This window comes from Numenius arquata, chromosome 7 (assembly GCF_964106895.1).
Source record: "Numenius arquata chromosome 7, bNumArq3.hap1.1, whole genome shotgun sequence".
NCBI classification, from domain to species: domain Eukaryota; kingdom Metazoa; phylum Chordata; class Aves; order Charadriiformes; family Scolopacidae; genus Numenius; species Numenius arquata.
The window spans coordinates 51,570,500-51,593,562 of NC_133582.1; the positions used below are offsets into that span (position 1 = coordinate 51,570,500).

Here is a 23,063-nt window from a genome sequence, read left to right on the forward strand (position 1 = left end):
ATTTTTGTGAGATAATTTTTAGTATTGCTGAGCACACATAACTCTAAGCTCAGTCAGGGGAACTGGATGTTGCAAACTGGTTCAAAACAGATTGTCCGGAGTGATCCAGTGACTATTCAGGTACAAAGACAAGACCCACGCTGGAGGCCCTTCTTGCCATTGCAGCGTGTGCTCCTCAGCCAGGGACCCAACTACATCGCAGAAGGGTGATGTCCCTTATCCACCGCCCAGAGCCCCCATTTTGAGGGGTGGAGATAACAATGGGTAGTTTCTCAAGGACCTCTGCTAGAGGCAGACAAAGTAAGAGATTCCCTCTACTTTGTCCTCTGTAGGTAGAGATAAGGGCACTTTACCACTTCCAAAGCTGCTATTCCACAGCTGTCTTTACAGCAGCAACTGCTCTCCTCCCTTTAGTCCACATGAAAAGGGAGGAGAAGGCTGAGAGCCACATATTACCCAAGAGCATGAAGAGCAGCTACAGTGAAACCTCTATTTTCTCCATCCCATACAAAAACACCAGCTACTTCCTGGAGGGACAGGAGTCACCCACCTCACATTTTCAAATGAACAGGTCTCAGATGCTCTCTGTGAGGTGCTCAACTCACCCACAGCCACATCTTCTCCCAGCAGCCATCAAGCAGTGGAAATTGCAGCCAGCTACAGCTGTGATATTTAGGGCAGGGCAGAATTTGGATTTTTTAATTATTTTTTATTTAAAGCCACCTGAAGCCAATAAGTGGAATATTATAAGTTGGCAAGTTACAAGGTACTTGGCTAGCTCTCTGTAAAATACCCAGAAGCTGAAGTCACCTGCACGGTACTGGTGGGAACCAGTAGAGCCCCTGTAGCCAGGTATTTTGCAGAAGCGATTCATTTACAAATGTTGGAGGCGGGGAGAAGAGGTGGATCCTATAATTACCTTTACACTTACAGGGTGGTAAAAAACACACCTGGAAACTGTACCTGTGGAGCTTAAAAATTATTATTAAAATAAAAGGCAATATTGGCCTTAAATTAGCTTGGTTGCCTACAGAAATTTGATTGTACTGTGTGTCAATCTGTCTTACCACTTGCCCTATCTTTTGAGCCAGCTGGCTAATTCTAGCTGAAGTTGATAGAGCAACAGATGCCCGAGTTTCATAAAAGTTTGTGCCTGGACTGAGATGAGAGATGAGGTCTGAGCTCCTGTGCTCTCTCCTGGCCAGCCTGGCAGTCCAATGTGGAGCCGCAACACCTGCCGCCTTCTTCACAGGTGGAGAGTAAGAAAAGTCAAGGGAAGAGGAAGGTAGGAGGAATAGGGACAAGGGAGGGATGTGTGAAAGGTCTGGAGGGATGGCTGGGCTTACTGAAGTGAGATTAAAGTGTGCAGAAAGATAGAGCACAAATCCATAGGGAACCAGGCATCACCAATTCCACTGTTCACAGAAAAAAAACCCCACCCCTATATAACTGGTTCCAAGTGTTTTGTGTCAACCAGAAATATCCGGAATGGCAAAGATTTATTCTTTTATGTGTTCACAGATTTTAGTGCTTAAAATTTCAAGGCATTGCATATCTTTGCTATGGGACTCCCTTTAACCCCTTTGTTGCTGGTCCTTCTTGCATCTTCTGTGCTGCGGCAGAATGTGACTGTTTTCCTTTGATGTGCCGGTGCTCCATAGGTAGAAACCAGGGTATCTGTGTTGGGGTTTCTGAAGCATAAAGTGGGAAAAAGCCAAAAGAAAGACTTTTTCTTGTCCTGGGAAGGCAAGAGGGGAAATAATGAGGAAAAATAAAGGTGGTGTAGGGTTTTTTTTAGGGTGATAGCTTAAATAAAAAAAAAAAAAAAAATTGAAGGATGAGGGGGAAATATTCCAGTGCATCAGACTGGAGACAAATCTGTTGGTTTCTCAAGTGACATTTTTACTGAGAAGATTCCTCTTTTCAAATTCTTAGAGTGTTAAGGCCAAATCCCTACTGGGGGATGCTTTTGAGAGACGATAATTTTATTTAGCAATTGAATTTGCAACCTTTGCGCTTTCTCACAGAAGACGGGGCAAAAGTTGTCTTCAGTGTCACTTTCCTCAATATTTCTCAGAGCAACACCTCAGAATTTGGCAGGCAGAATCCCAGTGTAGGACCCTGCCTGTGAGACCTGAAATGCTGAGTCTCAACGTGCTTGGCTGCTGCCAGTGAATGAGAAGAGCTGAGGAGAAACACAAAGTGCCCTGTGTTCCCAGCTATGCCAATCTTTTTAACTCCCAGAGAACAGGTGCATTTACTTTTTTTTTCATGGAGCAGCTCTGCATTGCTCTTTTCCCTCCAGATCTCTGCTGTCACCAGTCCCTCTTCTCTCCTTTCCATGCTCCTCTTCCAAAACAGCTACACACGGAAGAGCATAGAGGGAGCCAGGCATGCCTCCTCATCAGCCTCAGCTTCAGGGGAGGAGAACTAATAACGTACTGGGGTAATCAGCTTTTATTATACCCTCCCTCTCCATATTCTTGGGAGAGCCCTTATTTTCATTTTGCCATCCGAAAGAAGGTAGCAAGGGCTGACCCACAAGGACTGGCCAAGCTTGTACAGACTGCCTGTTCTGATCTTGCTCTGATTAATTGTGCTATGGCCAACACAGTGTGACGTTCATAGTTCCCTTTGCTAATAAGGGAAAAGCTGAGATTGCAACACACCTAATGTAAAATATTAAAATAGTCCCTACTGGGGGCTTTGCAAAACCAGCCTGCGTGACCTTGCTGGTGAAGTTAAAAAAGGGCAATGATGACAGCACCAATGCTTTTTCCCCCTGACTATTTGTGTCCATGAACATATATTAAAAAAAAGGGTTGTCCCTCTAGAAAAAAGAGAGAAGTTATGGACTTAACAGAATTAAGGAATTCCTTAAGAAATGCTTAAAAATTATTGTAATAAGAAAAATATCTTTTTATATATATTTACCCTGCCCATAAAATAATGCTTCCAATTCTGCAATGCCTATTTTGGGCGGGCAGATCTTACACCAGCCTCAAGTTGATACAAGCTTTTGAAGAATCAAATCCAACAGTTCTTAATCCAGAACTTCTTTTGTTTCATGTAATTTTCACATTGACATATTAGCGATACTCAATATTCACATAATAGTTATGTTATACATTTGGGGCCAAAAATAATTAGTTGTATTTCTTTGTAACCTTGTTCCTTTAAATGATGGTAAGCACAGCATGTATTATTATTCCCAGATATTTTAAGAGGGCTGTTCCTGAAAATGAATACTATAGCTTAGTATTACGTATTAGTTGGATCCAACCCTTTATTATATATTGTGTATATATCTGTAAGATGTGGCTACTTTGTTCTGAATTTGGAAGACTTCAACATCATTTAAGATTAAAAATAGATAAGAAGGCAATTTCTGTAAATCAGCAACTCACAACTTTGATCCTTGATAGTTTGTTTAGAAATGCGTCTATGTTGTTTAAATGAAAAGAGAAGTCAACAGAACCAAGATCTGCCAATGGACAGATCTTTATTTCATATTTTTGATGTTTACTTCTTCCCTTATTGCTTCTGTGGAAGCGACGTCACTTGTCAGAAGAAATTATTAATGCTTTGTTCCTTAGTAGTAGCAATAGGAAGCCACATTTCCTATCATGTTCTTCTCTTTGCAAAAGTCCCATTCTTGCCAAAATTATTTGTCATTTCACCCTGTGTGAGAGATTCATGTTGCAGAATATGTACTGAGGCTGACTTCCTGCCCCTCAGGGTGGTATCCAAATGGTGGGAAAGATTTGCAAATATCCAATAAGAAGAGGTATAAAAAAGAACTGGTGCTACATCCACTTCCTTCTCTGGGAATAGGATAGACATCACAGCAGAGCCATGATTTTTATCAAGTTTGGTCATCCCACAGACAAGCAAAGGATGGGACAGTAGGACAGAGCTCAGTATTGCCTCTTCCAAGGCCCAGGCACTTGAATTTCTTATCAGCAATGGCCTGTTGCTGGAGTCTCCTCTCCGATGAAGGGTGGCAGTGGCAGTAACTCAATGTCTCTCACCCTGGGGCAAACTGGTGGTGACTCTTTGTAGCAGTTAACATATGGGGCTTTCTAAACACCTGTTGGTTGCATGTTCCTGTTGCTCACCAGCTCAGGAGTGCAGACAGGCTAGTTAAAAATCACTGCCTCTCCTATCCCTCTTGCCTGGTGGAAGAGGCTGAAGGGTAACTGGAGGTGACTGCAGTATTGGAAGACAGTATTAAATTTTATTGCTGGTCCCTTTGAACAGAGCAGCAGAACCTCTCCTGAAGCGACAGCACAGCACCTGCATTTTTTTAGAAAGTCAGTGACACGGATTTAAAATAGAGAAAAAAATTATTACTGAGGTGGGACATATACTTTCTTATATGGGCCACGTGGTCAAATTCAGCAATACTTCCTTGTTTTAAAGTGTCTGCTTCCGAAGATGTGGAATCTAACCATATTAATGTTTTTACTTTTTTTAGATGCTGTATTTTAAAACCGCTCTCCTCATGTTTCTGGCTCGGAGAGTCTCCTTTGCCAGAACAAGTTCCCTGGACTCCTTTATTACACCACCAAAAGTTCTCAAGCTTGGTTTTGAGAGGAAAAAGTAAAGCCTTGTAAAAGAAAAAAAAAAAAAAAATTAGACTGAATTGAATGTCCAAAGTTGAGGAAGGTAAAGCTTGAAGCACCATTACCGGAGATACACCCATGAGGGGTTAGCAAAGTCACAGGTGAGAAAGCTGCAATGTGTTTAACTAGGAAAAGGACACCCTACTTACTTAAGTCTCTCCTAAGCACACACTGTGGAATCTTACTCACACTTGCAAAGCTGAGGCAGTGGGACCTATTGAACCGAAGGAAGAACCAAGAGCCAAAAGCTGCTTGCTACGTTCAAACCTAGGCTTTGCCCCTATCTCACTGCCCACAGTCAATTCACTTAATGGCTCACCGCGTGCCTGTGTTGCTATGTTTAGATGCAAATCATATGCTTATCTACTCATCTGAATGAAGATTCATTAGAATTAGGGGAATTTAAAAATTCAGGCTTTGGAGAATAAATCTGATGAAATTTCTGTTGCGATCTTCTCTGTTTTAGTATTAGCTATATAGATGTATTAAAATTCTGCAATTTTTAGATCCTATACTCTCAACTATCAAGACATCTTCTATAGAAGTGTGGTTAAGGCAAAACATTTTCTCTTTGATACTGTGCTGCAGAAGAATGTTCCAGGAAAAAGGCCGGTAACTGAGAAGAATAAACAAATGTTTTAATGCTTTTTACGCCATTTCTGCTGTTGTTTCTGACTCTTCTACCTCTGTAGTTTCTTCACAATAGCTGTCTTGTCTGCATTTGCCACTGAGATCAATAAAGAGATGTTAATTAAAAGAAAAGCTGATGGAGGTTGTACTTTTCTGTTTGGGATTTATCCTGGGCCCCGGCTGCAACACCTCACTGGCCTCGACTACAATGCCAAGCTAGGACTTGTCTTGTCTTAGTCACGGACGCTCAGGTACAACCCTGACCTCTGGTGACAGTTCCACTAGGACAAACCTGCCTCCCTAACATCCCCCCACCTGACCCCCTCCTTTATAAAGCGACTTCTGAGGGCAGTTGGGTATACAAAATACACTGTGCATCAATATTGCCATTCCAAATAAACCATCATGAGAACATGTTTACAAAACAACCCTAATTACCACAGCCACCCCACTGACAGAGCAGTGTCGAACAAGACAGCGCTGCGTTTCTGTCCTAAATTGACTGTTTGTGCATCTTCGCTTTCCTATCTGTGAACTGAAGGAAGAAAGTCGCTGCCTGTAAAGCCACGTGTGCAAGGCACTGTGTGCGCAATGGAAGCTGAGGTAAGGACCCAGTGGAAACCAGGAGAAAGGACTTTTCTGGCTGCTGAGATACAAACATTAATTCAACTGGGTGCAGCATCTAACCCTGCAGTGGTGAGCGGCAGAAGAATATGTGGTGTTTTTGGTTGGTAAATGCTGAACACAAGAAGACAGCAGGTTTTCACTACACCAGGCAACACCACCACTGACAGACCAACTGCTCTGTGTGAAAACGGTGGGGCAGACAACCAGCTCAACAACGTGGATTCAAGTTCAATAGAATATGTGCTGCTATGGGAAGGAAAACTCAAGACAAAGAGCAATGACATGCTTCCTAGGAGCAAAAAAGGCATCCTCTGACGCTCTGTGTGACAACTATTTTCATTAGGTTCAGTGAAAGAAAGCAAGCCAAAAAAAAAAAAAAAAGGCATCCCGCTGAAAATAAAACAGACAGTTGCAGGCTCATTATTGTGCGTTTTGCTTGCACCTATGTGTGGGCTGAGAATCCTTTCTGCTAGGTTCCTTACTTCTTAAATCTATCACAACCGCACATACAGATGAATCGTGAGGCACAGACCTGTCAGGTGGCAGACTAATGTGTCAGCACTTCAGCCTCCTGGCTGTCAGGTCTGATTCCAAATAACCTTTTGTCTTCTTGTTCCAGCGACTAAATTACAGATCAAGTGAAAAATGTAATTATACCCCCAAAGGCCATGGATAGCATCTTAAAATATACTGAACTAGAATAGAACAACAATAATAAAAAGATAAACTAGGATTACCTGGGGTGCATAGCTAATCCAAAACATTCCACAGTCCCACAAGGGTTACTGTAGAACTGTTTCCTATTTGCTAATTTCTGGTTTGCAGAGGACAAGTGTCGTGTGTCCCCCCTCCCCCCGATTTTTAGTATAATTTTGATATTTGAAGTCTTATGAAAAATACAGCTCCCCTGTTGCAATAAATAATTTTTTATACTGTCAATGAATTCTATTGTATCTGTTTGTTTTTCTGAAGATGATGCAGAACTTTAGCACTTGCATTTTTTAAAGCAGTATGAAGATGGGAATATCTAGACTTATTTTCTATGCACAAATTTAGATGCTAAATTTTTACAGAAGGAAAAAATATCAAAAGCCTATAGGCATATATTCTTTTCTCAATTAGCTCTGAGTATGTTATATTGGATTGGAAGTGCTATCAAATACTGAATTAACCTGGTTTTTCATCTGATTACTGGAATATTAAATATTCAAGGACTTTTCCTGAATTCTCGCACAAGTCTATAAAAATAAAACTATTCAAAATACTAAATTATTCTTAGCAACACCTGCCAAGATAAAAATAGGTGGTGCTGTTAAGAGTGCAAACCTCCACAACTGTTAACCCAATCTACATACAATCAGAAAGGCTTATGATGCCTGAAATTTTTAATCTCCTCTTTCTTATTAATGTCATGATTCTTACCTTTATTCAAGAATTTGAACTCACATTAAAAGGAAAACAGACAGACAATAAAATGGGAAAGCATTAACATTTCAGTCACTGTCCCTTTATTTGCAGTCTTCTACTTCAAATATCATTTGCAGGAGAATCAAATTCACTGTCTCCATCTTTTTTCACCAAAGAAGGTTCTTCTGAGCTATAGAAAATATAAGTATTTATTACTTCATAGATAGCTCAGGCACTAGCCAATACAGTACCCTGTTCCCAAGTCCAATCTTGCATTTTGCTGCGAGATGTTCTGCTTGTGTAGTAGAAAGTCTAGATACTAAATTGAACTAAATGGACTGATTTATTCCCATTACAAAATTCTGCTTAAAAGACATTGAGCAGGTAGGTGTCTGAACTCCATCCGTGTTCTAATGCGCAGTGCTTTAATCTCCCCATTACTGTCATCCAGTAAGATGTATGTACCAAGATCTCCAGGTAACTGCTCAGAGCAACAGCTCATGCGCTCCGTGAACTGCACTTGAGCTGATGCATTGAACAAGCTGCCTGAAAAAGCTGCCGATGCTCTACCTATTCAGCAGGCTGGCTCGCCACAGCCCCAAGGCACTGGGCTCTGTGGATATATATCACAACATACTAGTCCACATTTCTAGTTCTGGGCAGCTCTAATGGGACTCCTACGTGACTTGACCCGTAGCTATGCAGGTTGGCTCTCATTTCAACTGGGGCAGTATCACGCCTTTGTTCCAAAGCATACACTGTCACAGGCTAAGGAAGAAAATGCTACATGTACCCTAACTACTTACTTTTTTTAAAAAAAAAATTTGCAACATAAAATGCAGTGAGAAATAGAACAAAGGAAATTACAGAAGGTTTTGTATTTTCTCATGAAATGCCATGTCTATAGCTGGATGATAGAGAGCTTGTACAGTGCTCACAAGAGGAGAAGGAAACTTAAGCCACTGCATTGAGAGCTTATTAAAAAACCACACATGGAAAAATTTCCTACAAAGCATCATGTGGAAGTTATACCAATCCTGCATTGCACGCAGTGCCTCCTAAGAAGCAAGTTATATCAAATGATGACTTGACTTTATTCAATTGGGATTCTGCCAGCCCATGAAGAAACCACAATCCAGCCTTTTCCCTTAATTCCTAGTACTTTGAGGTCTACAAGAAACCAAATGATGTGAAGAATGTCCTTGAAAATACACTCTTTTTAGTCCAATCTCTGCCAGTATACTTAATTTTCAGCCATTCTGGAAGTGCCTTAGGCTTTGTCTGCAAATTCACTTGGCCGGACATTCGGCAATGCATTATAAGCCAGATGGATTTAGGAAACTGCACTGATTGGATTAATCGAATTAAAGGGAGGGGAAGAGGGAAATAGAGGAAAAAATAATTTCCTTTTATTTCCTAAAATATATAAATAAACAGAACTAATTGATTTGAAAGAGTTGCCCAGGTGTCTCTTTAAGTACTTACATTGTGAAACAGCTTTGTGAATGCAGCCCAGCAGTGACTATGTGTGCAGGGCAACAGACCTCAGTTCACTGTCCAAATTACATGCTGGTCTACTAGTATTTTCCTAAGAGCTGGGAAAATAACAGCCATAAAAAGCCTTACAGAATATGAGCATCAAAAGATACTAGTGAAAATGAAAATAGGCATAAATTCATCTCTGTGGTAAGAACCTGACCAGATTCTCCCGACTCCAGAGTACAGATGCTCTGGACACATTTTTGATGTCCTAAGGCAAGCTGTAAGATGTTCAGCTTTTGCCCCGCTCATCCCCTGACATCAGATAATGCAATAGCTCCATCCTGCTTCTTGTGGGTGAGGAGGGAATGGAAAAGGCAAGGGGAATGGGGCTTTCTTTTCCCCTTGAAGAGGACAGGCATGTCTGGGCACAGCCAGTGTCAGGCAAGGAATGGATTTATCCCCACAATCCTGTTGTCATAGCAAGGTCTATTTTCCACACTCCTTGGCACTGGCATAATGAGCACACCCCAGTTCAGACCTACGTATTTCGCTCCCTTTTTATATGGCCCGCTTTGTTTGTAAGAGCTCGCACTGAACAGCTACAACCAGTTCTGTCACCTCAGAGGTCCGTACATGAGTTACAGCAGAGCAGACTGACGGATGATGGGATTCATCTCAGAAATCTGGCCAGTGGCAGATGTGGGACAGCAACCTACAACTCCCTTCCAGGGAGAGCTGCAACAACCTGCGCAACCAGCACTATGGGTATCTCCTATGCTAGGGACGTTTATCTTCATGGTATCTGCAGTTAGTCCAAAGTATCTACCTATATTCTTAAAATATCCATAGGAAGAATTATGAATTTTTAGAGCTGACATACTGACCATGGTAATTTTTCAGTAGAGGCCAAGTGCTCTGTCCGGTGATGGCTGCATTTTCTCAAGGATGCAGTGTGTGAAAAGGCACTTCTGTAAGTAAGGTTTATTTATTCTTTCACCAATGGAGAAGCAGCAGCATACAGAAAACTGCAGCCTGGCTGACTTAACAGGTGTCACGCAGACACAGAAGAAAGGCATATTTTATGCCTTTGAGTATTTTGCCCAAACCACTGGACGCTATTACTGTAAAATACCAGCTCTGAAATCAAAAGCTGTGCTTTGCATTCACATGAGGAGAAATGTTAGGTTTCCTTCATTTGACTTTTAAAATGCATTATATATTCCTACATGCAGCTTTTCAGACAAGTAAAATAAGTGAATCGTACTCTGTCTTTGCATATTAACCCCTCTCACTAGTTACACAATTCCTCTGAGGCTGGACGCTCTGTAGGACCATTGCCATGTACACCTATTCCTTACCGCACCGCATTTAATAATCCGTGTATCAATATAGAAGTGACTTTGATGCTAAAGAATAGCTTTAAGGCTGAAGTAAGCAATGGTGTCTTTGTGTCAAGTTTTTTAAGAACAAGCTGAACGTATGTTGTTAAAAAAAGGCATCAGGTGGTCATATTCCCATGAAACTGCACTCATCACACAAGCACAAATGGGTGTCAGCAGCGTAAGATGCCCTAATACAGTCCCTGGAAACTCTTAAGTAAATATGCCACCTAGTGTTTAATTGGGACAATTTCATTCATAAATCATCTTGATCAATTCCTCCCAAGCTGTTCCCTGCATCTAGGTGGTATAGCGTCTGGCAGAGGTATCTGGAGATGCCTCCTCCACCTTTTCCCCCTCTCTCCCTCAGAACCCCCACCTTACAGCTTTCTCATTGAAGAAGTCTCTTCCTCCTCTGGGACTGCTTAGCTCCTGAAGGACTCTGCTAAATGGCCAAGCTACATGCCCAGCCCATCTTTCTCATTTGAGGAGCCCACACCTCAGACTGCTGTGAGGAATCCAGAAGGCACTGAGAACTGACCCCGGGGGGTCATCCCTGCTGACAAGATCCCAAACAAGCCTGATGGTCTTCAGAAAAGCTGCCTTCTATCACCAGCCAAATGGCTCCTAGTCTGGCACATGGGCATGGAGTGAAGGAAGCAGGGCTTTCATATCTCCCTGCCTACAGATGCTGGGCACAATCATTTTGAGAAGCAGAAGCACTATTCCCGGCTTACAGCTTGCCAAAACGGGACAATGAGTTACCACAGCAATAGGTATAGTTTAGATGGATGGATGAACCAACAGAAAATCAGGGAAAGAGGCTTTCAAAGTGTAACAACAGCTATTTCTCTCGACAAGTGGTGGAGACATAATTTCTCCTGAGGCTATGGCAATGTTCTCCTTCCTCGCTTCTAGCCCCTGCTTAACAGAGGCACACCTGGCTTAAATGCAAGCAACCCTCTCACTCTTGACAGAAGAGATAACCCACGTATGTATGTGGCTTGCCCTCTTTTCACGTGCTTAAAACATGCCAAATTGTCTTCTTACATTTTCTAATTGAGATTCTCCTGATGTTTCTGTCATGGACGCTCATTATGTTTCCAGGGATTAAATTGCTATACTGAGTCACACCATAGCACAAACCATCCTGAGTTTTCGGTAATGTCTTGTTTGCACTTTTTCCAGATCAATAAAAATCTTAAATGAAACTCCCGTCCCTGCAGTACTTCATCAGCCACCTTTCCCCAGCTTATCAAGCTGCTGCCTATCTTTATTCTTTGCTTGAAATTCCTCTACCTATTTTTGTCCATGTGACCATGTTCATGCGCCAACCAATTTGAATTAATGTCAAGAGTATGATTTCATGAGACATTGTACTACTTTGCTAAAAATCCAATTATTCTGCATCTGCTGCATTCTTTTCATTCAGTACTTTTGTAAATCTATCAAAAAGGCAATCAAGTCTAACTGGCAGTATTCATTCTACATAACCCACGCTGACGACCATGAGCAGTCCCACTGTTCTCCAGGGCTGAGAATACATTACAAGAAAGAGCCCATTGTTACGATTTTTACTTTTCACACTACAATGTCCTCTTTTCCAAATATCAGCAGTTATAAAAAGCACTGGTTCCTGACCTTTGTAGTCAAGCCTCAGCTGAGAACACTGTCAACAGCATGTGCTTCACTGTGGCCATTACTAGTTGTCATCCTGCCCAGGCTGCTGCCTCCTCCTGCCTGGGAGCTCCAGCGAGCTCTGCTAGCCCTGTGGCTGAGACTGTGGCCAGCTGATAGCTGCTGACCCAGCCCAGAGGTGACCAAGGAGATCCCCACACCTGGATTCCCAGTATCCCAGCTGCAGGGTGAGGGTGCAGGCTGCTGAGCTGGCTCTTCATAGTGAGAGCCCAGATCAAATAGAGGACATTTGCTTGGGCTCTGCACCTGACTTCACTTGAGTGCCCACATGCCTCATGGGTGAGACCTTCTGCACCCTGAATATAGGAAAAGATGCTCAGTGGATATGACATACATGTTTTATGTTCAGAAAGGGTAATATCTAGAGCATGATGGGACAAGTGCCAGTCAGCATGTAGAGACATAGAAAGCCGGCCAAGACATTCCTTGGCAGAAGGTCTCCAGAGCATGCAGGATATAGAAGAGGAAGAATTTAGTGTATCTTGGCTATCATTAAGCATTTCATGGAAGCCTTGGACATTAGGATCATAACTGCAGTTAATTTCTCACTAGTGAAGTGACGATTCAGAACTGAATCACAGAATCATAAATTGTTTAGAATTGGAAGGGACCCTAAAGATCATCTAGTTGCAGCCCCCCCTGCCATGGGCAGGGACACCTCCCACTAGACCAGGTTGCTCAAAGTCTCATCCAACCTGTCCTTGAACCCTTCCAGGGATGGGTCATCCACAACTTCCTTGGGCAACCTGTTTCAGTATCTCACCAACCTTCATAGTAAAGATTTTCTTCCTAATATCTAATCTAAATCTACCCTCTTTCAGTTTAAAACCTTTATCTCTTGTCCTATCACTACACTCCCTGATAAAGAGTCCCTCCCCATCTTCCCTGTAGGCCCCTTTTAGGTACTGGAAGGCTGCTGTAAGGTCTCACTAGACCCTTTTCTTCTCTAGGCTGGAATGTACTCTCCTCCCATGGGGACGGAACTTCGCCTTAGCTATGCTGGTAAGATGTCTTCATCTAGACAGGATGCATCAGAGCCTAAACAATACTTTTTCGGACACAGAAAACCATGGTGGAATAGGAGAAGATACTTTAGGAGGTTTTTCTCCTGCCTGCCTCAGGTGTCAGCACTGCCTGTGCCATTTCTCCCAGATGTTTTCTCACGTGTTTCTATGCATCATGATGAGGGAGATTTTGTCTCCCCTCCTTAGGCACACCATCCCACTGTTTCACTGTTCTTTCTTTTTTTTTCTCCCTTAATAGCTAACCTGCAATGTTAATCACTGCATTTCAGGCCTATCATCTCTTGTCATGCATGAGCAAAGAGAACAGGTTGGGTTTTTTCCTTATAATTAGCCAAGCAAATGTATGACGTAAACAAGCACATCACTAAACCCACTTATTTTCTGAACAAAATATAAACGATAAATATTAGTCACTATTTGAACACTTTCATTTTGACACTAATTTGAAGTCCTTCATTAACAGAAATGAATATCCCTCTTATTCTTAAGAAGCTGAACATTTGACTTCCAAGATCAATACATGGCAGTTTAGAGGTGCTTGTAAAAGTTTACTGCCTATTCCTACACAGTGTCTCAAGATTCATGCGAGATAATCAAGTATAGATTTTTACTTAAAAAATGGTTTTTCATTTTCCAGTGACTAGACAAATGAAATGTTTACACTGAAGGCTCCATCCCAATCCCTGTGGAAGTTTGTTTATACTAATTTAATACCACAAACTATGTACAGAGCATAAAAGCCAAGACAGAAAAACCTCATATAAGGCTTTTATCTTTAATACATCAAACTAAGCATGGGTTTTATGCAACAAAAATTTAGCTGTATTAGAATTATTAAGCTCATAACAGGAAAATACCCTAGAAAAGATTAATTTATGTATTTAGCAGAACCTAGCTGCAGATGTAGTACTGTACTTGAAGCGCCGAGTGGCTTTTGCTTTAGGACTCTTATAACCACTTCTGGTGTATACAATCACTTTTATTACTCATCTGACATTCTTGTTTTACAAAATTTCAATCTACATTTGTGGTATTCAGGTATGAAGTTTTCACACCGCTTCCATTTGGCTACCTTTCTAAAATGCTGGATTGGAAAACACTTTGGTGGTAACAAACTTCATATTCACCTTTGGTCCATATGCTTAGCAGTGCCCTGAAGCGCTCCAAGACCCAGTGAAGTCTTTGAGGGTATTTCCATTAATTTCAGTAGTATTTGGATCAGATCACATCTGTCGCATCATGTCATCTGTGTGAATCAGTGTTGCCTACAACTTACGAGCTCTCTTCAGGCATAATCATATCACTTATTCTGCTTAAGGCAAAAGTCATGAATCCTAAGCTGACAGTAATAACATAACATAAACCAGGATCCTGGAGAGATGTTAACAGCTTAGGGAAGCACTGTAAGTAAATACTTTGCAATGGAACCTTTCTTTCTCTTGATTCCCTCAATTTCCATTACTGTTAAAATGAGCCAAATTATTCCTCTCAAAATCCTTGCCTAATCAGGTGAAACATTAATTATTAGTTAGGAATGCCATAGTCAACTACAAAGCAGCATCCTTTTTCCTGTGCATAAACATAGACAGCCAGAGAGAAGGAATCAAAAAAGATACTTTCCATTATTTTACTTTGGTAGCTTTCTTATTTTTATTTCTTATATATTGTCTATTTCATATTTATGATGCTTTGAACAAAAAAGAAGCTGTAAAGAGATACAGCTGAAAAATACAAAAGAATGCCAACATTGAAAGGCAAAAGAAAATGATCGGGGAGCTATATTTTCAGTAAGATGGTATTTGTCACTCAAAATATAAAACTGCTTACTAAAACACATATACTGGTAGATGTACTGTATTAATATAAACTCTTCCTCACTGTGGTATAATACCAAAGAGTATTCTGGATTAAATCAGTACTAAATTGCTAACAATTACTTAAAGAAGACAGTGGGGCATGTAGTTAAAAGTACTCATGTCAGGGCATGCTACAATTAACTACATACATGTACTACCTGTGTGTAGACTACTACTCTTGCAGGACAAGCAGGAGAGACTGATGAAAGGAATTATGATGTGTAAGTTAGTTGCTTCTACCAACAAAAATGCCACACACCTTTTATCACTGCATGTATTACTGAAATCTGCAGATAAAGGCCACCTTTATACACAGGCTTTACGTTGCTGCTTATCAGCGTGGTGTCTGAGCATCTTCCAGGGAAAATCAACTGGGGAGGAGTCCCTTGTGAATTCTGCAGATATGCATACAGGGGTGAAACTGCAACCCTTACTAAAAAAAGGTGGTGGGTTGTTTACGTCCCTGCAGAACAAATTTTAATTTGTTCTGACCAAGCATGTTGCAGATACCACGGAGTTGAAGGCAATGTAAAAGACACCGGGTCAAATTATCAGTGCGGTTCCAGCCTACAGCCTGCTGAAGCAGATGTTTCTGCTCACTATCCTCTTAACCCGGTGATCCGCTGCTAGGACAGCACGCTGCCCTGCAGCCCTCATGTGGAAGGACATGCTCAACATCTGGATAGACATCCCAGCAGAGAGTTAAACGCTAGCTATCAACCTGTAATAGGATCATTAGAGGTTTAGAGGAGCTGCAGAATGGCAAGAATAATGAATAAATGAAAGACTGAAAAGATTTCTTTATCGTTGGCTAACAGCAGTACCTGTAGAAAATTCAATGAAGAGACAAAAATGGACTGGTAGGATGAGGCTGAGAGGCCTACAGAAAGGGACGTGGTGTGAATGACAATGTAGAAGTATAAATACTTAAAAAAATTGAACCAAAACAGAGGTTCTCACAAAATTGGCTGTCTCTCGTGCAGTTTTGATGTAAGGAAAACCGCAATGCCCCTAAAAAATTTAGTTCCATAACGAGATTACATCTCCAATTAAAGGATGTTAGAAAACAGTCTTTCCTGATAGTCCTGCATTTTCTTCTATAGGAAACTGTGTGTGAGCAGCATGACTAATGAGGACAGTAATACCAACTACTACTTCTAGCAAAGTTATTCTTCCTTTTCTGTCACCTTTGCCTTAACAGGAATAGCTTTCTTATCTGTCTGTTATTTGTGTGGGATTTTTCTGCCGAGGAAACCTACAACCTTCCATAATATGCTTATCATTTCAGCTCTTTAGTTCTAGCTGCAGTATTAACTATGGGCTCTGTCATTTGCACTTAAATGCCCAGTAACAAGTTCCAGCAAAACAGATAGAGAGGTTACCATGTCAAGCAGCAATATACAGTTTTCCGCACTGTCTTGCTGTTAAGTGAAGTCTCCAGGTACAGCTCGCTCTTGCTTTAGCTCAAACTGTTACACTATTCTTTACAGACCATCATCGTTAAGCGCCTCTTGCCGCTCCTGGCATGTACTTGCAACCAGAGAACAGAACAAGCACTCCAGCCCGGGCTCCAAGAAAACTCGTATTTCATGTACAACTGGTAAGTTTGAACTGACTGAGCCAGATCCTACTTGGAGACAAGTTGATGGGAACCTTGCCATGATCCAAATAAGCGGAGACCTGGCACTGACAAAACCTTCCTTAATCTTCACTGCGTTTACCAACAGTTTGTCCTCTGTCAGATAGGTTACGATTATTCATTTTGCAAATTCTTTAAGCTGAACCGCTGCCAAAGTTTTTCTTTCACTCCAGTCTCCCGTTTCTCATCGCGTCCCCCATGCTAACAGGAATACTTGAGGAGCAGTAAGGCAACCCAAACCCAGGAACTGCTCCTGCGTAAGGCCAGCGTAGCAAAGGAACCAGGTGTGGGGCACAGCCTTTGCCTGACACAGGGCACCGTGTCCCAGCCTCCAGCTCCCACCCAAGGCACGGGGTGGCTGCGGCAGTGCACAGGGCAGGTCACAGGAGTGGGAATGAAAGTGCAAGAGCAGGGAGCCAGAAGAGTTTCTCATCAGCAAGTGTAACAGCTTTTACCTCCTTCAGGTGCTCATGAAATTCCAGATTGCATTTGCTTCCAGCATTTCAATTCTTTGAATGTATTTTCCCAAATTACACTTGCCACAGCAGGATTAGAAATGAAGATTTTTTTCCTCCTTGCCTGGGACACACAGATGGCTGACGCAGTAAGAGCAGCGGTTGCAGGATAACTTGGTATGTGATTGCGATAGATGTTTCAGAACCATATATTTTACAGACAGTCCTGCAATTTTTTCTCTCCTGCATGTGAAGATTAATTGCTTACAGCAAGTTACACTTCTCCTACATTCACCAGTAACGTGAAATACTGGTAATTAATTACAGCACTTACCAGTACCAGGTACTTATCTGCCCTACATCTTCTAGTATATGTTCCTTTGCCCCAAGTACAGCATTCCATAAGCAGAGCAAACAGGAAGCAGGCGATCACAACTTGCCCAAGCCTAAATCACAGCCCTAAACAGACAACGTACAATCTTCAAACGTTCTTTGCACAAAAAACTACTTCTCTATCCAAAACCCTTCTTGAAGCTGGATCCTGTTAAAATGACAATTGCCTACACTGCTAAGAAAGCATCTGCAGCACGCTGCTCTCCCACAACACTTCATTCCTAAAAAACATTGTGGCTCCTTTCAGATTAAAGACCTGTTAAACTATTCAGACTAAAATTTGGAATCTGTGTCTATGAATCTAGCACCTCTTTACAGCTAGACAGAAATAACTTTCGGATTAAATGTTGGCATTAAGGATCTTAAAAGCACAAACTTTTTCTTAGGCGTGCTACAAAATCTGTTGGATAAAAAGGCATGCACAACAACAGTTTAATCCAGCCCATGTATCACACCCCGCTACTGGAATAGGCATGACTCCACTAATTACAACCTCGAATAAATTACCATTATGGGAACAGACAGGTACCCCAGGCAGTACCAAGACATTTCATTCGGATGCGTGCTCCTCCTGCCAGCCCGTGCCTTGGTGGTCCCCTTCCATCGACCTACCCCACGGGGAGCAGTGGTGCTGGAGTGACTGAGACATTGAATAATCTCTGCTGTCAGTGTGGGAGGTGACAAGATGAGCAGATTTCCTGGATGGTGTTAACAAACCCGCTAAGGAGACTAATGCCTTCAGCTGCACTTTCACACTCTGGAATTGGTTTCAGTATAAAACAAAATCTCACTTGTAAAAAGCCTAATCTGTAAGAGGAGTACTGATGCTTAACCTTAGAGCGCTGGATTCTCACGTTCCTTTTGAGAAATAATGGAAGTTTATGTCCTGCATGTGTGGCTTTCTCCCCCACTCCATCATTTCTGAAACATTCAAAACACTCCAGGCAGCACTTTCAAATAAAACAGCTCAATTATTAAAAAAAATGACATTTTACTTTTTCAATTGGCCAGAGAAAACACACTTTACAGAAAATGCAATGATTTTTCACACATGCAGCAAAGAATATTGAATATTCATTCACTTATTTCTAGAGGTCTGAAATTTATTGGAGCAATTGAAGTGGGTGAAGGTTTTGATTTGTGGGCAGACCATGGCCTTTGTCTAAAATGCTGTACAACACATGACAGCCTCAAGCAAAACATCTGATACAACTCCTGTTGAACTACCACTTCTCCATATTATTTTTATATTTTAGAGGACTTCTAAGGTTTATAGAAAAACAAGCATTAAATTCCCTTTATCTCCCCTTGTCCCTATATGCTATTACTGACAAATGCTCGGTATTTCACTAGATTATTCCAAAGCCCAGTGTGAGGTTACTGTGAAGAAGAAATGGGAATGATGATCCCTGAGTCTTTGTCTGCTACCCAAACCTCTCATGAGCTTCTACCGGTAACATATCACAGAATCACAGAATATTTTTGGTTGGATGGGACCTTTGAGATCATCGAGTCCAACCAACAAAAAAAAAAACAACAACCAAACCACACACCCAAAAAATCCCAGAATACCAAAAGCAAAAACATGAAGCAAAATCAACCATCGTCAGCTTCAAGATACAGACTTCAGTGAATTTCTTTCAGTTGCTAATAATTTAGCTGAAGTAACCCTTTTTGCACATGGATTTCCCAAAGATGATGGAAAACTACTGCTACCAGTAGAGAAGCCCATCGGGAGTCCTAATCATCAATAGAGAGGCCTCAGCTGCTACTGCAGGTCTTCAGCCTGTGAGCAGATCACCTTGCCTGTTTAGCCCCGCTCCTCTTGTAGCTGTGATTGCTCCTACTCCTCCTGGCAAGAAAAGTATGTCAGAAACAGCTGCTATTCCTCCTTCTGCTGCTTCCCCACAGTGGAGGGTTGCCAACAATGTAATGGCTTAGCTGAAGCTGGCTATTTTTACACAACAGCGCAGCCACGCAGCCCAGGCTTGCACGTACAGAAAATTACATGAGTGCTAATCCTTGTAGGGTAAGGACCCATGCTACTGCCTTTCGCATCTTGAACCACCTCGGAGGTAAATAACACTTTACACACTTTAATTTCATTCAGCTGCAATACAAAAGATGACCTAGTTGGTCTCTTTTCCTAAGTAACAAGTGATAAGATGAGATGAAATGTCCTCAAGTTGTGCCAGGGCAGGTTTAGATTGGATATTAGGAAAAACTTCTTCACAGAAAGGGTTGTCAAACATTGGAACAGGCTGCCCAGGGAAGTGGTTGAGTCACCATCCCTGGAGGTATTTAAAAGACGTGTAGATGTGGCGCTTAGGGATGTGGTTTAGAGGCGGACTTGGCAGTGCTAGGCTTACAGTTGGACTTGATGATCTTAAAGGTCTTTTCCATCCTAAATGATTCTATGATTCTACAATTCTAATCCAATCACTAACGAGGCCCAGAAGTGTATTTTCACTATCAAAAGCAACTTACATCAAGTCCAAACATTTTCAAGCTCAGGTACCTGGGACTAAGGATGCAGCTCTGCACTCAGTTTAAGCCAATATCATCTTTTTTGGAGCTGTCATCAGACAGAAGTCTTGCCCTCTGCTTTGTGCTGCATTTCCATCCACATGAGGTGGATCAGGTAGCAGATCTGGCTGAAAAAATCATGTGGGTTTTTTTCTGGCCGAGTTAATTTTAATCTGGAGCCATTTTCTAGTGTCACGTACTGTGTAGCTGCATAAAACTGTACGTCAGCAAAAAGGCAGTGGTGAAGGAGAGAGGGCAGGGGTTCCTTCAGCAACAGTTTGCCTTCTGTTGGTTCAAAAGAGTTTTTACAGTAGTCACTCGAAACGGCCCAGCCCAAAAAACAACATCCAATCCCAAGCGCAACAAAACCCACCATCTGTTAGGAAAAATATGGAATAAACAAATACAACAAACCTCCTCTGAAGTCTTTGAGAGCAGTTTGAGAGATACAAAGGACCATTGCTCCTCAACTGCAAGAACTGTATGTAAAACCAAACACAATTTTGAAATTGTGTTTCTCCTTGTGCAAAAAAATATTCTCCTGATTTCCTAGAGAATGTAGCATGATTTGCAACTGTCATGATTGCTTTATTACTTTACAGTCATGTAATAATGTTTACAGTCATCTCAATGATGGTCCAGTATTTTCTCAATATAGAAGAAACTTTTCCAGAACATCCTCTGGAGCATTTTCCTACCTTACACGAAAACATATACGTGAAAATGTCTGTTATACTGCACTACGTTTATTTCTTGGTTTGCCTCAAATAAAGTCGAAATTCACTTTCTTTTGCTGGTTACAGCACTCACAACCAGCCAATGTCCTGTCACAAGAATCAACTGAACGAGCACGAAGCCCTTCTCTACGGCATCCACTCCTCTTGCACATTACAATACCGTCTAACTGAACCAAAACCTATTGTCGTCAGCGAGTTAATTTTGAAATAAAACTTGAATGGAGGACTTGTTGCCATGCCATTCTCCAAAGGCCTTCCCTGTAGCAGTATGCCTTCCATAAAAAATGTCATGGTAAGTGGAATTCATTTGTTTATAGAGGGTGAATGGTTTACAGTTACTCGATCAATTACTACTCCTGTGAAATCCAAACAAGTCTATAGTCAGCTGATGCAGATATGTGAACCCAAAAGATAATAACCATGCTAGAAATGTCCTAGAGTGATAAGGATACACTAAAAAATGCTGACCTGTTTCATGCTCAGTATTACTATCTGACGGCAAACTCACTCCCTGCTTCCCAAACACAAACCGCCTCTAGTTCCCAACTAGCTAACCAGCATACTGAACACTAAAATCATCCGTTACACTGCACAAGTACGCTTAAAAATGTCAGCAAGTCAATTCAGCACAAACACCGCACTCAAAAAAAAGTTTTGTTTGACAGTTCTTGCTGCCTTACCACCTGGGAAATGAAAATATCCACATGTCACTACTTACAAGACTGTTTCTCACATGTAAAAGAATTTCTAATTTTATATCTTCAGATGGCTGCTAACTGCACAAAATTCCCAATTTATCACCAGGTAAATAAATTCTAGTCCACACAACGCTATGGGATACGGGCGCATGAGAAATGGAGATCAAGGAAAGCCCACTTCAAATGAGAAGAGCGAGAAGAAAGGGAGGCAAACACACAATATCCCAATTTCAGACCCCAGAGAAGAAAGGGAAGAAAACACACAATATCCCAATTTGAGACCCATCCACCAAAGACTTGGCAGAAAAGAGGAGCTTTGCACTGTGAATGGAAAGATAACAAACTTGAGCTGTGGTGAAGGGTCAATGGGAACCAGTTTCATAATCCTATTGTGGAATATTCTTGAGTATACATGTACAAAGAAACATAACTTGTGAACAATTTTACATGCAGTTCTTAAATTAACCAGTATATATAGATATTTATTTTTTTTACACAGTGAAAACATTTGCATTTGGTACTTATTAGAAAGCTTTCATCATAAGCTCCTGTCAAATATTAGTTCGGAGCCAAGATCACATTAATGGGATATAAACTTTTCAGTGGGATAGTAATACTTAATGAAGTATAGAAAAAAAGAAACAGGTCTTTAGACAAACACTTCTTTCCCTCAGATTTGATAGAATGACTGGTATTAATTGCCAAAATTTTAAACTGAATACTTACCTTTTCAACTGGGGTATTTTCTTCACTCGTTACGCTTGCTTTTCTTGATTCGGTTTTTGTTCTGCTCAGCCTCCGGGACACTTTTTCTCTCAGCAAAGTGGCGTATCCGATGTGTTCATAGATGGGGTTCGTTGTCATTTTGGAAATATACTCGGAAGCCTTTGTTTCTATATACAACGTTATCAAGCCATCTGTAACTAGATCATGGATTGATTCGAATCTTTTCTCCCCAACAAAGTGCTTCCCATCATAGAATAACCTGTAGTTTAAGGTCTGATTACCAAATCTGCAAATACCAGAAAAGAAGGAGGGAGGGAAGAAAGGGAGTGAAGAGTGAGAGAGAGAAGTCATACTGGCAAAACACTTAGGAGGTAATTTCACTGACGTGTCTATGTCTGGTTTACATATGGAATATGCACACAGCTGGAATTGGATCTCTGTGGAGAGATCAACTCCAGTTCAAATCCAGACTCAACTGCATCATATGGACTGGGCTACAGAACTGAGGCCAGATCTCCACAACAAGCTACATGACCCAGACATGTGGTTTAAATCTAAATCTTAAAGGGACTACCGCAGCGATTGGAAAGGCACGTTTGCATTCACAAGACCTTATACCAGGATGCATAATTGTGTTAAGGGCTCTTCATTCCTGAAACATTTTTGCGGTGCAGCAAGTGGATGCTTAACCACCATCAGCACATTTACAGTATGAAGAGAGATGGGCATCTCTAGCAAGAAATTAAAATCCTAAGGGTCTGAGTCACCCTCTGGCAGGAAGTGTGGGAGACCAAGCTCCTAATTCAGGAGCCCAATTAAACATCCAAAGTTCTGTGGAGTAACTCCGGCCCTATTTATGGCAGGTGTAATCTATGGGGTATTCAGTCTATAACACCATGGTTGGAATCCTATTGCTGATTAAAGGATTCAAAGATAGGACATTAAATGGTCCTTATATTGCATCAAATGTGCATATCTCTGAATACTTCGTTGGACATTCAAATCAAACTGCTTAAGCCTCTTATTTTTTCACCCACATTTTTCGTACAAATTCTCAATTTATAATCAAATTCATTTTTTTATTCTACAAATAATTGTCCAGATAGATTTAGAAATCATGCTGTTGTGTCAAAACAACAGGCACTTCGCCATAATCCCCA

At 41.4% G+C, this 23,063-nt stretch overlaps 1 protein-coding gene across 1 annotated transcript in view; it reads right to left on the bottom strand.

Moving 5' to 3' along the window:
• The window catches only part of CHN2 (chimerin 2), a 167,712-nt gene that overhangs the window by 48,160 nt on the left and 96,489 nt on the right, over positions 1 to 23,063 (bottom strand). Inside the window, exon 6 of the mRNA XM_074151192.1 lies at positions 21,904 to 22,189. Within this exon, the coding sequence (XP_074007293.1) occupies positions 21,904 to 22,189 (286 nt within the window). The remainder of the gene's footprint in view (positions 1 to 21,903; positions 22,190 to 23,063) is intronic.